Source organism: Taurulus bubalis, assembly GCF_910589615.1.
Source record: "Taurulus bubalis genome assembly, chromosome: 3".
Taxonomy (NCBI): Eukaryota; Metazoa; Chordata; class Actinopteri; order Perciformes; family Cottidae; genus Taurulus; species Taurulus bubalis.
This window is the reverse complement of record NC_136591.1, coordinates 31,433,191-31,451,478: the sequence shown is the minus strand read 5'-3', so window position 1 is coordinate 31,451,478 and position 18,288 is coordinate 31,433,191. Positions and strand designations below refer to the sequence as shown.

Sequence of the window (18,288 nt, the reverse complement as noted above, 5' to 3'; positions counted from 1 at the left end):
TCACAAGAACTTTGAAGTCCCTAGCCACCATTCCCCCACACCATTTGTTTCCACACATGAGAAAGATTCTTAAATGCATAAATAAACAAAAATACTGTCAATAGAAACGCAAAGACACTGAATAGGTTGAGCAGGTTTTATTAGACTGTTGTACATAGGTGCTCAAAGCAATCCTGAACATAATCAACTCCTGTTCCAACTCCAATCAGAGTTTAACACCAGCAAACCACTTCAGCCAGCTCATAGATAGAGATCAAGAGAAGATCAGGTCTTTATACACAGTTTAAAATACACTTGCTCTAAACTTTAGTTTTCTACAAATCTTTGCAACAAACCAAATTTGTTTTATTGTGGCAAAAGAAATATCAGTTCAATTCTTCATGCTTTTGAAAGGCTGAATGCAGAAAAAAAAAAAAAAAAAAGCCTTTCAGACGCGAAGCACAAGCAGAACGGCCCCGTTTTGCAAACCCCAGCTCGCATGTGTTTGGAGGCCTTTGAGGAAGGTACTATAGACATGACCTGCCATCTACAGCTACTGAATATATTCTTACAGCAGGACAAAGAGCTCTAATGTGATGATATAAATCTTCGAGGTTAAACTGAGTTGTTTGCAAAAGCAGGACTTGAAGAGGATTTACAACAGAACCAGTGTTGCCTTCAGGTTGTATTTCTGCTCAGGTATGTTCATCGTCGGGGTCTCGTGTGTTTTGATGAGTCCAGAACATTCAGCAGCGCAGGTTATGACTTTATTTGACCACACTGGAAAAACAAAGAGAAAGATAGTCCGTGATTCATTTATATCCTAGCGCCCTTAGAAAGTTGATTTCTCCCCACAGACGACTAAAGAGCCCTAAATGGGCAATAAACACATACATCTCTTCAAAAATGTTGCCGTTCTCAAATAATTTAAGTAGGATTTGTAGTTTGCGCTACTGAAGAAAAACATTACAGCAACTCTGCCCTGTTACTTTGGTTCACTGCCGTTATCTAGAAAATGAGAAATTCACAGCTCTGAAGCGCCATTGTGGGTGAACTTGAGGACATGTGGCAGTTCAAGATCATAACATAATCAAATAAGAAAACATACGAATGCTTTGAGAAATAGTCATAGATCTTTTGGGAAAAAAAAACACGCTGGTCAGCTTCGCTCGACACTCACATGCTGATTTCCTTGTAGCGGTCCAGAGCCTCCTGGGCCACCACCTCGGAGAACTTGGGGTCGCTCCAGTGGATGTCGCTCGGCACGCTGAAGGTCAGGAGTGGAGAGCCGAAGACATGCACGGACACATTTGTCTCCTCACTGTTTGCGCTGTTAACCTGCATCACAGGGACGGTTTCCCTTTCTGTTAGTGGCACTGCACACATGCATTTACAACACTGATACTCTAAACTCAGTATATGCAGACATGGTGGCTTTTACTGCTCCAATTTGCATTATTGCCGTCACAAAATGAAATAGTACATTATTCCTAGTATTAGATACAACTTGCAAGGTGGTCGTAAAGCTAAAAGTATGAAAGAGTAAGGATTTATTGTCCTCCAAAAGAAACAATGTCACGCATTAAAGATATTGCTGCAAAGACAATGTCACAAAATTAAACACTTTCAAACAATTAAAATAACCAAATCATTCATAAAAACATGTACATTGTTAAAAATGTTCATTTTTGTGGAGATGCATAGTTTATGTTCTCATATTCTTCTTATTTCTCACTCTGCTGACCCTGAAAATATTATTTCTTGATAAATTTTCTCAATCCAGCGTGTTATGAATTTGTATTCTATTCCGATTTAGGAAAGCGCCATCAGTGATTACACAACAGGAAGTAAAAAAAGATGTCACGTGTGATAATGACAGGACTGAAGGCTTCTCCGTACCATCGTAACCTGGAAGATGTCGTCCTGGCTGTTGGTGGTGTTGCCCAGAGACGACACCCAGCCGAACTCCCTGTTGAGCCGATCCAGGACTAAGGAGGTGTTGACCATCTGCTCCTGGAACGTCGTCAGGAGGCGGCTGTACTGCCGAGTCAAGCGCTCGGCCACGGCCAACGCCTCCTCCAGGTCCTCCTTCAGAGGGCCCAGAGGTTTCGTCTCGGAGCAGTCTGTGAAGAAAACATCATGGAGCTTGAGTAAAGGAAGAATCACTTTGCGTTACTACACTGGGATTATATTAACTAGAAGAGGACACATGTTTCATCGCATGATTTTTTTTAAATATTGTTGTTTGCATTTTGATCCCAGCTGACCAAAGCGTTCACTGGGTTGTATTTAAAGCAATATTTTCATTACGACAGTGGCCATTTTTTACAAAACTATTGGAAATTCCGGATTGCGTTGCTCCAATAAAAGCATCTCTGTAATATTAATCTGTTTTGATTATGCAGCCCATATGTTATACATCTTGTATCAATGTTAATGCGTTGGACTAATATTGATCACAGAACATTGATGACGCATTTTATTCTTTCGTCCGAGTGTCATGTTACCGATATGCTGGATCTCTTTGCATTTCTGACACTGGTCGCGGAACTTGAGGCAGCCGGCTGAGTTGCGGCGGATTTCTCTGCAGGTCATACTGCCGCTGCCAAAAGGTTTGGTGATGACCACGTCCTCGTCCACGGCGCCGTCTGCGACCAGATACAGACACACGCTGTTGTTTTTTCCAATTCACAACCTAATGGTCATTTTAAGTTTACATGTATGGTTTGACGAACTGGAAAAAGCTTTCTGAATAAGTAAACAGGGCATGAGAACAAGTCAGAAGATGTACCTTCATTAGGCGCCCAGCTTGAGTCCGTCATGGAGCTCATAGAGTTTATAGAGCTCATAGAGCTTATAGAGCTGAAGCGGTTCTTGTCCGTGAAGCCGTGGATCGGGTCGTTTAAGAGAGCGCGAGCTCGTCGCCTCGGTCCCAGGAAAGTGGGAATAGAGAACACTGGAATGCTGGCGCGCACACGCTCAACCGCCTGAGACAAACGACACAGAAGCATGTTAACTTCTTTGTTCTGCAGTTAGTGTGCTGTTGTATCCATATCTCTTTGGTTTAAGCACGATTCAAGATCCATAATCAAGATTCAGCAGAATGAGCTGTAAACACAAAATTCCCTGTACAAATGTTGATTTGTGCAGATTTAAACTTTGGTTTCAGAGATTTCAAAGCTGGTATTATCAGATGTCTAATTCCGTTAAATCTGGTTGCTGCTTGAATGGTGGCTGTCCACATTTCCTTAACTGCTGCCATAGTTTATTATGTGCTGGTTGCCATTTAAAAAAAAGGGCCAGCATGTAGAATTCAGTGGCATCTAGTCGTGAGGTTGCAGATTTCAACCAACTGAATACCCCTCCTTTACCAAGGCTTTGGCCTTCAGGTAACCCTCTCTGGAGCCAGTGTTTGGTTTGTCTGTTGGCGACTGTAGAAACATGGCGGACTCAGTGAAAAGGGCTTGCTGCGATTATTAGTTACAGGTAATTGTACACAAATACAGTAACGAGTACTTTATTCCATTTCTGCCAGTAGATTATGCCAAATCCTACATATCGTCACCTTCCTAAAATAATGGCCCATGTCATTTTTTGACAAATGATTTTCTTGCCTAAGCCATCTCCTCATGATACTGGCCACCTCTGGTGAAATCATCTACATCCTCAGTTGAACAGATCATACGATTCTACACCTGTAGTATAACGCCCTATGAGTGTGACTTAGGCCATTTTATTTTGCCTAAGCCAAAAGACAATGTGACTTTTTTTACAAGCTTTTCAATATGGCATTTTGAAGCTAGTATTTAAGTTAGCATTTTTGTCAATGAAAATCTTAAAAATAAAATTAGCAATCATAAACAGAATTTGACCGGTATTACAGTATGCCTGTTGCGGAGTCAGTGTCTAGAGGCAGCTTGTGCACCCCTATTACAAGTTTTTTGTGTTTAAAAAAAAAAAAAAATAATGACTTGGGCCATTATTTTAGGAAGGTGACGCTATGTATCTGTGTCCAGTGTTTACATCCATCGGTCTATCAAGTAAACATTACCTTCTTATTCGCTGCAAGTATGTTGTCCACAACAGCCCGCATCTCTGTTATTTTGCCTTCCATGTTCTCCAACGCTTGGCTTTGTCGCTGCCCCACACGCTCTAGGACGTTTAGATTCTCCCCGTTGGTCCAGATGGAGACAGGAGATGTTCTGTTGAGAACCTCCTCCAGCTGCAGGTCAAAGGAGAACTTATGATTTTGGATCTAAAATATGATCATATTTTCATCAGGAGTGAAGACGCGAGAGAAAGGGGATGGGAAAGAGTGTTGCAGTATGAGTGATTGCATTTCATCTTTTGTGTTTCTGATGCTAATCTTTGTTGTAGTAGTTTTAGTTGTGCCTTGTAATAATATTACATTGGACTATTTACATTTCCCTGACAATCAAAGTATTGATTCTCAAAGCAATATGTAATCAATGAAACCGCACCCTCATAAAAAGGGAGGCAGCTAACATCTGGATTGTAGTCAAAGCCCTGTATGTATGATCTAGGATGAGCACATGCATGTGTACATGCATGTGTACATGCGATGGTCTGACCTGCCGTCCCACCAGTCCAGATCCGCTGCTACATGTTCGGGAGAAGTATTTCACGCAGGTGTTCTTCAGACAGGGCTTGCACTCCTCCCACAGAGCCTTAATGCTCTCGTTACAAACCTCCTGCTCCTGCTCCAGCTTGGCCTCCAGCTCCTGAGCCACAAGTATTGCATCCTGTTGTGAAGATAAAATAACTCATCAGGTAAGCTCTTATTTCAGTGGGATCCAAGAACTCATTGCATCCGGTCACAGTGGAGATTTGGTCAGTTAGAACAAAGTGATTGTAATATAATGAAATATATTTAGAGTCCGTTTGAAGATTGTTTTCAATATATGAAAGAAACTTCTTCCAGCTTTTAAACTTGATAACACCCCGTTATTTAACTTTTTCTTTCTTGCTCAGTCATCCAAAAAGTGTTTATTATACAGATGGCAATAATCTTCATTAAAAAATAAATTGCCCCCAAATATATAGCCCTGTAATGCCGGAAAATTGTTTGGCGTGTCATTGTGCACCTGATGAAATAAGGTATGACCTTGGGTTCTTGTAGTCGCAGCATAAGATTTATACAACAAAATTAACCAGTGGATCATATTTTATCACCTCCATCTATGTATGAAAAACAAGCACCTGTTAATCACTAGTAAATCCTGTAACAAAGAAACATCTCATTCTAGCATCAGTGCTGTGGCATGTTTCTACCTCTTTCTGCTCCTTGGTTTTCTCCAGAACATCCAATAACTTCTGGTGGTCCTCTGAAGATGTCTGCATCACACTCTTCATCTCATTCACTCCAATAACAGCGGTTTCAATCTTTTTATCCAGATACTTTTCTCCCTGGAGTGAGATCTCTGTAAAAAGCAAACACAACATAGTTACTGCAGGTGACAATTCAGACTCCTGACTTTTCCTTCTCTTGTGATATGTAGCCTTTCATATGCTACTTTAGTTGTAGTTCTGCAGGCTTTTAGTTATTCGTTTGTCATTTCTGCTGGTGCCACAATATCTGATTTACTTACTGTTAAGATCTTCTTCTGATGGAGGAAGGATACAGTTGACTGAGGCCAGAAGAAAAGCGACCACAGCCAGAGACTTCGACCCCTTCTTCTTCATCATCATCATCATCATTAACATCCTCTCTGACTCTCACGGGGCCAGCAGGAAATTATGAGAAAAAAAGCCTGGGGGGGGAAACAAAACATGAACATCCGGGTCCTTTATGAACTCCTGGCTTGTTTTGTGATGTTGTAATGCTCCTCCATCTCCTCTAGAGGGAGACACACGCTGTAAAGAAAGCAGAGACCTACGCAGTAGAAAGTAACTGTCATTGATCAGCAGTTTCCCCATGCCTCCTCAGCACAACATAAAAATAACAGCACTGATCAATACTTATTAATAATTTAGACTCATGCCTGCTGAGCGAGTCACTAACCGCGTCTCCCGTTTCATGACTAAGACAATTAAAAAGGACATAATGACCAAACTGGCCACGACAGAAGGGGATACAGACAAAATGAGCAGTTTAACAGAAAAGAGGGTGCATTAACTTGCACAAAATCAGAACAAACCTTGATCTTCACTAACCCAACCGGTGTCTCAGGGCAAAGAGCGCGAGCACAAACCCAGGGCCTTGCAGGTGTGCCCACTCTCTGACGACCCTGTCTGCCACGCCCACCTGCAGGGCCAACGGACAGTGGCAGAGAGGGTCGTCACACTGACCTCAGATCAGTGTTTCCTGTGACCAACTGCATTATATAAAGCCAACAGCAGGCCCTTTCTCTGTTTACTCATTTTCTCTATGACGTGTGCCTAGTCAGCTGCCTGTATATTCAACAATGACATCTTCAACAGAGTGTAGGAACGTGTCCACATACGTTTGACTATGTAGCGTAAGCTACGCCATTATATTCTCCAAACCAAGAGAGATGTTGACTCATTTGTTTACTACCTGATCAGTGATTTTATTAAATGTAAAACAGAAAATGTCCTCAAAACAAAAAACACATCTTATGTAACTTTGTTTCATTAATTCATCCCTCGCCCGCTGAAGTTTGTGCGGTTTGTGCCTGCCTATGATCTCCGGTTCCTATGGAAACCAGCAGAGTACAGTGTGCACAGCATGTTGGTTTTGTATCATTTTGACCTCATTATCTCCTCAACATAGGACCAAGACACACTTCATAGCCGTTTAGTTTCTCTTAGTGTTTTCCCATCTTCCTCCCACATTTCTCTGGTTTGTGTCTCAATAGTCATTTTGTGACTCTTTGTAATCGTTATGCAACTCTATGCAAAAAAACAACTTTGCATCCCTTTGTGGTCATTTTGAGTCTTTTTAATAGTTGTTTTGCATCTCAATGGGATCTCGTTGTGCCTCTTTCCAGCTGTTTGTCATTTTATGTGTCTCTTGGGGCCTTTTGAGTCTCCACCTGGTTGGCACGGGTCTCCTTAACAAAGTTGTGTAGGGGAAGGCCAGAAGTAAGAAAACTTCTGGATCCCTTAAAAATCCTTTAAAATTGTGGGTTGAAAAAATATTTTTCTAACCCTTTAGATACATTTCTCAGCAACTATTAAGTTTGATAAAGTAGATTTAGTCTGTGTGTGATAGTGAATGTTTCGATGGTATAACCTCTCTGAATTTCTGTGGTTTTAGTCTGCAGTTAAAAACTGAAAAAAGGGCTGAACACCACCTGGGAGCTAAGAAACGTCCTACATTCTCCTCTTCAGCTACATGAGCTCATGCCTTCACGAGTTTAACAACTTCAGTGCAGCAAACTGCAGGCGCTTACACAACGAGGTCATTATTCATGTGACAATAAGCCGCTCGCTTTAATCACAGCAGGCCAGCTACTGGAAGGTTTGTAATCAGGGGCAGACTGTGACCCTGATGCTTTTAATGAAATACCAAAAACCCAGAATGAGTAAGACTTGAGATGCAAAAGCAGGAAAGAAGGAGCGATAGTTTAAAAAAAAAAAAAAAAAAAGTTAAGACAGAGAAAGGTTGACGGAGAGAAAGTTAAACAAATATAAAAAAGGAGAAATAAGTGCTATTGCAGATGTCTCGTTACATCGTTTGCTGCACATCCTAGTTACACAACTGAAAGAATGCCAACCACCAACTTGCAGATGTTGCGTTCATGACCTTCTAAGTTCTGCTTCAAGTCAAATAAAACATCAGATGCTTTGTTTGAGTCCATATCTAAAAATAACATCCTACATTGCATAACAATACATATCACAGTTTATAATAATACTCTAATATTAAATTGGTATTATTGTGTCTTTAGATAACATGTTTGGCTATATTCTCTCTTTCTGTATACAGCGTGCATGTCACCACATTTTAATACTGTAGAGTTCGTTTATTTTATACACAACTTGAATATCAACTGACAGGTTTTGTGGATGAATTGCTTAATATTGATCAGCAAGGTTTTCGAAAAATGTATTTATGTTCCTAACTTCATAGTACCTCTTACTGTTTTGCTGTGACATCAATTCAATAAAGTGGTATGCTATATTTTTCTAACATTTATACATCAGCTGATAACTGCAGCTGGTGCTTGTTTTCACAATTGATTAATTCCGCCTATTTCTGTCTCAAACAAACAACTTCCCCAATGCCAGAAGCTGGAACAATGAACTAATCTGGATCATTTGGGCTCCATTGGCCACAAATGGGACTGTCACGTGTGACCTCATTTTAAGTGTTTGGAGAGGTCTGCACCCAGAGGATTCACCTGTCATGTGGCAGAAGAATTAGGGTCAGTTCTATTGTTCAACATTTTCCATTTTTAGAACTAATATTGCAAATAGCTTCTCTACAGTATACAGTTGGAGGACTAATATCCTCAATTTCTGTATGCAACACTCATCATTTTGTATCAAAGAGCTAGTTAATATTCATATTTTAAACTTCGTATTGATGCTGGGTGCGCCTAGCCTAAAAATGATTAAAGTGAACCAACCAGTTGTTTTGAACCAAAGATGGAGGTCACACCCATGATTAAGCAACACAAAACAGCTGTCACCTTGTCAGCCATTAAGTCTGCACGGAGAAAAACAACTGCAGAGGCCAGAATTAAAATAGAAATAAAAAAAATAAAAAATTAAAAACACGCACATTCGAATTAAAGTTAGAAATGTAGACATTTCATAAACTGAACCTGGAAAATGCGTTGCACTATTTTCTATTCTCATTTATCACAACATTATAATCAGCTGGAATATAGAGAGGCCATTTTCCTCTGAGCATTACCGAGCTGCAGACTTTCAAACAAATAAAAAAAAAAGCCCTCTGACTCACCTCTGTTTGTTTCCTGAGAGTCCAAACCGTCTGAAGCTGACCTCTCTGCTGCTCGTTTTTATACCAGCGGATAACGGGGACGGTGCAGACACGTGACTCATCGGTCCTCCGCGGCCACCGTCAAGCTGCAGCCAATCAAAAGACAGATTCCTGTAGAGCCTTTCAAAATAAATCGCTTTCGTGATGCTTTATTTATTTATTTAGAAATACTAATACCACACGGTGAAAATACTAATTAAATACTAATAAAAGTAATGAAAATGTTGCTTAAGTAGGCTAAAATAGGTAGTGTATTCTGTATTAATCTAAAAGCAGGATTTTACATTTAGCTTGTAGTTAGTTGAGGTATGTGGAGCTAATTTTTTACTATTTGTATGCAAGTAAATCATTATTTTAATAGATTTCTTTCTCCGCAGAAGTATACTTTTTATATATATCTATATACATCTATAGATATATATAGATATATATATATATATATATATATAGATATATAAATATGTGTGTGTGTGTGTGTGTGTGTGTGTGTGTGTGTGTGTGTGTGTGTGTGTGTGTGTGTGTGTGTGTGTGTGTTAGTGTTAAATGGCATCACTTACAGCGATAATATACACCTCAGACCCACTTAAATTATTGAAATAAATAAAAAGAAGAGGAGAAAATTCTTCCATTTGAGAAGCTGAAACCACAAACTGTTTGTCATTTTTGCATACAAAATTACACAATGATCATAAATAGTTGCATATTATACAACGGTAACGTTAGGTCAACAACAATGTCTTTGTCTTAGATAGGTTTTCTGTGGTTTAGACCTTTCACTGAGGCTTGCATTACATATCGTGTGTGTATATGTGTTTGTGTATAAGATTAGTCTCAGTAGGAGTCATGTAAGATAGCGCCTCGAGACAGAAAATGTATAAGGCCAAGACATATCTTTTTTATATATATTATATGAAGCTAGCAATTTCACTTTTAATTTTTGTATGTGCACAACCCGAAAGACCCTTCAGTTCCTCCACTCTAACTAAACAGATCTTTAGTTTAGTTTTATTTTGAAATCTAAATTCGTTTTTCCGGTAGGTATGGCGTTTAACTCTCCTTGACTTGATGCTCCTGAGCTGTAAGACTTTTCCACAAGTTGTGTCGTGTATTGGCAGCAACTCTCAGAAAGACAAACAGTTGATTCATCCCGATCGTGGCTCAACGTTTAATAAATTAACTTTAATGTGTTTTTGTCTGCATTACCAAACCAGATTATATGTGCACTTTCACACACAAATATGTAAACTAGTTTCATAAATAAATCCAGCGTTAGAAAAAATCCCAATACAGATAATAACACAATTTCTACAATGGCAGAATGCATTAAGCAACACCTTAATTAACAATTAGTATTTATACTTACTAAAGGTATTATTAAATGTAGCCTTGTAACACAGATCGTTTATCTTGTATTAAATGTATAAACAATTTAAAAACTAAAACAAAGACACAACAAAGCTAGACTCAGTATTTTTTTAATGACACTGTTTTGACTGAAAAACCTGTGCCAGTGTGAGGAGACTTTTGGGAATTTAAAACATTGATAGTGAAAATATAACAGGTGGCACATCGTCGGCTATCATCCAAGTGATCCCGGAGGAAATAATAATCCTCAGTCATTTACTAATAGTAAGGCCTAGTTTTATTAAAGTTTTTCTCACGTTATCACATACAACAATTTAAATTCAATGAAACAGTTTCAGTGTCACATGCAACTAAAAATAAATGGTTAGTTTTATCCAGATTCAGACCTGGTGAAAACACACACTTCTGTTAGCAGAAGTTTCTAAGTGTTCCGGGGTTTTCTAAATAAGGCTGTCCCCAAGTCAAGCTTTAAACCTTGAAAATAAAAGGAGCTTGTTAAAGTCTAGTCTCTAAAGCAGGGAGCCCTGTCCCAACCCCTGATTGTTCTCCTCTTTTGGTAAAGATGCTTCTTAAATCCATTTTTTTCAGAGATCTGGTGAAATCTCTATTCAGACATAGAGCTGTGGTGGAAATCCTTCTGTGCATCACAGACACACTTTTTACCCCTCCTCTTTCTCTTCACTGGTCAATCCTAGATCTGATCGCTAAGGTCAACCACAGGGTAAACTACAACACAGCTATGTTAACATACAGGTTTGAACACAGGTTTGTTACCATACAGGTTTGAACACAGGTTTGTTACCATACAGGTTTGGACACAGGTTTGGACACAGGTTTGACCACAGGTTTGTTACCATAGCCCACACACCTGTGGCCTATGTGGCCTCATTCTGTATAATGAACCCCATTCATCTGTTGTCAGATACATCAACGGCTGCTGTGGCATTCATACTCCTCTCCAATGTGAATATACTTTGGAGATGTTTCTTGACTTACAAAGCTCAGTCACTAATTCTGTTGATTTTAAGTTGGAACTGCATAATTCACCAATTTCATTTAGCAGTTTGACATATTGGGTATTTGAACCCCCACTCTGGTCTTCAACCTCTCCTGTTTGTACAAGTGATTGCAGGTTTGGCGTCATTAGCGGAGCCCCGCAAACAACCTGCCTCCATCATTCAGATTCCATTCGGTCCACTGCTTTAACTTTTCAAGAAATAGATCGTCATTAATAGCAGTATCTGGTTGTATAGCTCTACAGATCCCCATTGTATACAGCAAACTGCATTTTCTCTAAAGAATGGGAACAAAATGAACAGATTATTATACCTAAAACTGAGGCACAAAGAGTTTTGATGAAACTCCACCAATCTTTGGGCCATATTGGTTTAGAGAGAATGAAACCGTTCCTCAAAGACCGTAAGTTAACCTTGTAATGGAAATGAATTAACCTCATCAATCTCCTTTAGAGAAAACAAATGCGATGTGAAAAACTTAAATGTCTTTAAGTATTTACTAAACAGAAACTTGAAATAATTCAATTGAATGGACAGAGCTCGTCACCACAGATGGTTCGGAGGTCTGACCAGGAAAAATAATTCAACATGAGTTTTATATATCAACAATTATTATTGAAATGTTTGTCCTCTCCCCCCTGCTCCTCCTCGCAGCGTCCTCCTTCCCACCAGACAAGCCTTGATGCCTGACTGGAGGATGTTGTTTTGCTGCGGCCCTGAGAGGCAAGAGTGAGAGAGAAAAGGAGAAAACAAAAGGAAAGGAATCCAAAACAATACAGAGATCCACCGGTTATTGCTTCACACGGATGGCGCTGATTAGACTGGGTCAAGATCAACAGAACTCTGCTTTCAGAGTTCAGCTATACACATTTAAGAATGAAGCACTTATGATAGATTTCCACCATAAGCCTTTCATAAACTAAAAGATAATTTTAATATAATGAAAAGACAATGTGACGATTGCGCGCTAAAAGGTGGCAAAAAGTGAGATGAGACACATTAACACTCATAAAACTGGAGAACACTCTTTGGCTGACTTGGCGGGACCTTTAAAGCCATCAACCCTGGGTAAAAAATATGTTGTAGTTATCACAGATAATGGGGGTGAAGCTACATAAGAGTATCCTGTTCGTACTGCCACAGCAAGAACCATCAGCAGAGCAGGTGCATTGCAGGCTTTTTTACAGGCAAAACCCTGTTGACCCTCGGAATGGATAATGGCACACACTTAAAAAATAAATTAGTCACCAAACTATTAGAACAAACATGGTGTAAAAGTGGAGAGGGCTGTGAGACCTGCAAAGGAATGTGAGATGACCCATTACCAGTAAATTATCTAGACAACTGTCTGGGAAAGATCCTGCAATTTCCCCACTACGGGACTAATAAAGGATTATCTTATCTTATCTTAGAATATGTGTCCTCTCATATCCAGGTGTGGGTAGACAGAGCGAATAAACAACCAGGATAACCAATACAAATTCCTTATTCAAATAGGGAAGTTATCAGACCCTGAAAATCCTGAAAATCCCGCTCATAATCCCACCTGGCGCCTGTCTCAAAACAGATGTCCTGACCAGGACAACTTCAATCCCTACAGTGATGGAATTAGTTGAATTAATACACCATCAGTGCACAAAGAAGGATGACAAAAGCAGAATAATTCTAACAGCAGTAAAACAAGAAAAAGGGATAATGAAACCCTACAAAATTAGGGGATTTTATTGCTGACACCTGGCAGATGTGGAGACACGTGGATAAGCCGTTTAAGTGCAATGCATGCACCGTTACCGCTGAAGACTGGGCAACTGACCTTTCATGTGCAGGGGGAAACACCAGTGACCTCTCGACAATATGAGAGGAAGCTATAGGAATAAAATGGCAAGGAGAGAAAAATATATTACAAGTTATTATAAACATGACTATAACAGAGGTCGGCACTTGTTGTGCAGCCTACTGATACTGCAGCTGCAACCAGGACAAGAATACTAACCTAATGCATGACATACTAACAGGATGTTATGGGGGAGAAACTTCCTTGAAATGTTTTTACATCAGCTCGACACTTCTAAGTTAAACCTTACTGAACCAGACTGCACAATCTCAAACTGGATCGGATTTCAACCTCAGTGTAAGGTTTTGGAGGACCCCGCCCTTAGTTGACCTCTTCTAATTGGCAATGGCAATCTTTAAAACCTTCTTAGCTCCAGCCAATTTAATGGCGAAATTGCGAATGGTTTGCATTCAACTAAATACTGAATATCTTCTCAACCCCAAGGTCTATTTTAAGAATTTAAAAGGCTATAATATACAGAAAACCCTTGTGAATATAGATAATAAGTTCAGATATGTGTTAAGGGTATATTAGTTTATGATAGTACACAGAAAAGGGAAAAAAGAAAACTAAAAGTTATTTTATTATATCGTAACTATATGAATGAATGCTGAATTTAATATATAACATAGTGCTATATGTTAGGAGTATATGTGCGAAGTTTGGGTTTGATTGAGTGAAGCTAAGTTAAGTTAACAAATCTTTTTTGTTGTTGTTGTCAGGCACAACTATTTGTTTTGGCCAGAGTAGTTCTAACATCCACAAAATAATCATTGAAAGGATCAACAATATTTTTTAAACCATGAAAAAATTCAAATGGAACAGATTTCTGCTTCACTTCATCAGAATCAACCTTTTCAGAGAGAATGTTCACATATTGTCTTATGATTTGGGTTAGAGTCTTACAGCTACATCATTCCAAATTAATAATCATCCTGGAAGTGTTTTCTTTCTAGGCGGACTAACCTCTTGCCATATTAGTGCTGCTTTTGTTGTTTCACAAATTACACATTGTCCTGGTATATATTCACTCCAGGTGAGATAATGAGCAGGATTTTCAGGGTCTGATATCTCCCCTATTTGAATAGGGAATTTGTATTGATTATCCTGGTTGTTTACAGTTTTCCAGGTCATTTACTGGTAATGGGTCATCTCACATTCCTTTGCAGGTCTCACAGCCCTCTCCGCTTTTACACCATGTTTGTTCTAATAGTTTGGTGACTGATTTATTTTTTAAGTGTGTGCCATTATCCATTCCGAGGGTCAACAGGGTTTTGCCTGTAAAACAGCCTGCAATGCACCTGCTCTGCTGATGGTTCTTGCTGTGGCAGTACGAACAGGATACACGTATGCATCTTCACCCCCACTATCTGTGATAACTACAACATATTTGCTACCCAGGGTTGATGGGTTTAAAGGTCCCGCTACGTCAGCCAAAAAGTGTTCTCCAGTTTTATGAGTGTTAATGTGTCTCATCTCACTTTTTGCCACCTTTTAGCGCGCAATCGTCACATTGTCTTTTCATTATATTAAAATTCTCTTTTAGTTTATGAAACGTTTGTGGTGGAAATTTATCATAAGTGCTTTATTCTTAAATGTGTATAGCTGAACTCTGAAAGCAGAGTTCTGTTGATCTTGACCCAGTCTAATCAGCGCCATCCGTGTGAAGCAATAACCGGTGGATCTCTGTATTGTTTTGGATTCCTTTCCTTTTGTTTTCTCCTTTTCTCTCTCACTCTTGCCTCTCAGGGCCGCAGCCAAACAACATCCTCCAGTCAGGCATCAAGGCTTGTCTGGTGGGAAGGAGGATCTGCGAGGAGGAGCAGGGGGGAGAGGACAAACATTTCAATAATAATTGTTGATATATAAAACTCATGTTGAACTATGCTTCCTGGTCAGACCTCCGAACAATCTGTGGTGACGAGCTCTGTCCATTCAATTGAATTATTTCAAGTTTCTGTTTAATAAATACTTAAAGACATTTAAGTGTTTCACATCACATTTGTTTTCTCTAAAGGAGATTGATGAGGTTAATTCATTTCCATTGCAAGGTTAACTTACGGTCTTTGAGGAACGGTTTCATTCTCTCTAAACCAATATGGCCCAAAGATTGGTGGAGTTTCATCAAAACTCTTTGTGCCTCAGTTTTAGGTATAATAATTTGTTCATTTTGTTCCCATTCTTTAGAGAAAATGCAGTTTGCTGTATACAATGGGGATCTGTAGCTATACAACCAGATACTGCTATTAATGACGATGCATTTCTTGAAGAGTTAAAGCAGTGGACCGAATGGAGTCTGAATGATGGAGGCAGGTTGTTTGCGGGGCTCTGCTACTGACACCAAACCTGCAATCACTTGTACAAACAGGAGAGGTTGAAGACCAGAGTGGGGGTTCAAATACCCAATATGTCAAACTGCTAAATGAAATCGGTGAATTACGCAGTTGCAATTTAAAATTAACACAATTAGTGACTGAGCTTTGTAAGTCAAGAAACATCTCCAACGTATATTCACATTGGGGAGGAGTACGAATGCCACGGCAGCCGTTGATGCATCTGACAATATGATAACAATCACAGATGAATGGGGTTCATTATACAGAATGAGGCCACATAGGCCACAGGTTTGTGGGCTGTGGTAACACACCTGTGTCCAAACCTGTGTTCAAACCTGTATGGTAACAAACCTGTGGTCAAACCTGTGTTCAAACCTGTATGGTAACAAACCTGTGTTCAAACCTGTGTTCAAACCTGTATGGTAACATAGCTGTGTTGTAGTTTACCCTGTGGTTGACCTTAGCGATAGGATCTAGGATTGACCAGTGAAGAAAAAGAGGAGGGGTAAAAAGTGTGTCTGTGATGCACAGAAGGATTTCCACCATAGCTCTATGTCTGAATAGGGATTTCACCAGATCTCTGAAAAAACTGGATTTAATAAGCATCTTTACCAAAAGAGGAGAACGATCAGGGGTTGGGACAGGGCTCACTGCTTTAAAGCTTGACTTGGGGACAGCCTGATTTAGAAAACCCCGGAACACTTAGAAACTTCTGCTAACAGAAGTGTGTGTTTTCACCAGGTCTGAATCTGGATAAAACTAACCATTTATTTTTAGTTGCATGTGACACTGAAACTGTTTCATTGAATTTAAATTGTTGTATGTGATAACGTGAGAAACACTTTAATAAAACTAGGCCTTACCATTCGTAAGTGACTGAGGATTATTATTTCACTTGGATAATAGCCGACAGTGTGCCACCTGTTAGGTGTTCGGTCGCGCATAATGCATCACGAGGTCAAAGGTCATCGGTCACTCGCAAAGGTGTAGTATTACTACTGAAGGTTCTGGTATCTCTATCTTAATTAATCAAGACATTTGAACTCCCCACTTTTGAAATTACCTACGGTCTTGCTAAATACAAATATAAAGACATACCATCAATTGTTGTACACCACACTTAATATTAATTTGGGGTAATTTACATGCACCCCACATTCAGCATCACAAAAATGCTCTCCGAGATAAAAGTGGAACTGATCATGCAAATTATTCTATTTTAAGTAATGTTAATGATTATATCTTCACAATTTATTTTTTATGAAGGAACCAAGTCTGTGCATTTGGCTGCTGTCTTGTTCTTTGCTGCCTGCAGCTGAAGCACATCCACATAAAATACCACAATGTTTCACGAAGAAATTAGGGTTTTAATATTCTAAATCTGTTACAGGGTGTCTTTTTTACAAGTGATGAAGTTTTCTTGTCCCTCAGTGCAAAAGCTGAATGTGACACTAGGTGGCAGGAGCGCCATTCTTATTCAGTAAATTCTTCTTCCTAGAGATCCCATCGCTGTTTATAATCAATATTTCAATTGTTTATGAAGTGTTGGATATTTATTTTCCTTCCCAGTACTTATGAAGATGATCTTGAAAGAATGAAGTCCAATTAGGAATATCATTTAAATCCATATTTGTCTGATTTTTGTCTGTAAACAACATTTCAGTGTGGTCCATTCACCAAATCGAGTCACTTTGAGCCTGTTAACAGCCTCCAACTGGGTCTAAATAAATCAACAATAGCGACCAGAACATCTGTGCTAAGATAATGAGGATGAAGAGAATACTTACAGATAAGAGTGAGACACTGTGAAAAAATGTCCTCTATGCTCTGTCCAATATGGCCTCCACGTGTGAAATTGCAGCCAGCCATGACACCACATCCCTCAGCGGCTCGGCAGTTTTCATAACAGCAGCTTCATTTGATTGCATCTACTAAACTAAGTTTCTATCCATTCAAACAGTACTAAAATCAGTGCTCATGTGGTGAGGAGTGACACAAGCCAGATAACCATTTTCAAATAGTTTTATCACTTTGTGTTAGTCATATGTTTTTCCTTTTTTGGAACTGGCTTTTTCTGGAGACTTGTTTGCTTCACAACAAACTCCGGATGGAGCTTCATCAAACCATGATGGCTGTTGTAGCAAAAGAGTTACTTTCTGTCTGGCAGCACTGCAGGAGATGGGATTCTTGGAGGGTCTTGCTGTGTTTATCCTTGACAATGATTTATAGCCACACTGGACTCACTCGCACACACACAGTGTTCCTAAAAGTTGCTCCTCATCCCGTACTGAACAATAATAACTAAGAACTAAGAACTAACAGTTCTGGACAACTCATGCACAATTTATTTTAGTCCATCATATTTAGATGATGACTGTGCAAGAGCATCATCTGGATAAACATGCTAACAAAAACAAAACCGATTGTTTTGAAGATGAATATGGAGCAAAGCCTCCGATATGTCTTCCATATTTACAATACTTATGTTGGAATTATACATTGACTAGCATAACTAGATAAATTCACTGCACATCTTAATCACATTAGCACATCAGTGAATTGGTCGAGGCTGCCTATGTGTACTTGCTTGTTTAATATGTTTGAGTTTCTGTTTTTTAAATATAATTTTTGTACACCAGTGTGAAGAATTACATGACTGCAGCAGAATGAGAGATGTTGTTCTTTTTTATTCCACGCATTCTTCCTCCTTATCAAAACATGGTGACTATTACCCACAATGCAACTTACTACTTTCTAACTGCACACCTCCAGATTCTTTTCATTAACTTTATACCTAACCAACAATTAAAATTGAGGCTCCATTCG

The 18,288-nt window shown here is 39.3% G+C and overlaps 1 protein-coding gene across 1 annotated transcript; it reads right to left on the bottom strand.

The window, feature by feature from the left end:
- Nucleotides 1-128: 128 nt before the first annotated feature.
- Nucleotides 129-8,890, bottom strand: clu (clusterin). The gene is made up of 10 exons (XM_079214646.1): nucleotides 8,873-8,890; nucleotides 5,589-5,750; nucleotides 5,272-5,420; nucleotides 4,572-4,742; nucleotides 4,031-4,201; nucleotides 2,771-2,966; nucleotides 2,487-2,627; nucleotides 1,879-2,102; nucleotides 1,160-1,317; nucleotides 129-759 (listed from the first exon to the last, which is right to left on the bottom strand). Exons 2-10 carry the CDS (start codon nucleotides 5,701-5,703, stop codon nucleotides 747-749), a joined length of 1,338 nt encoding a protein of 445 aa, XP_079070772.1. The 5' UTR covers nucleotides 5,704-5,750; nucleotides 8,873-8,890; the 3' UTR covers nucleotides 129-746.
- Between the last annotated feature and the right edge of the window lie 9,398 nt (nucleotides 8,891-18,288).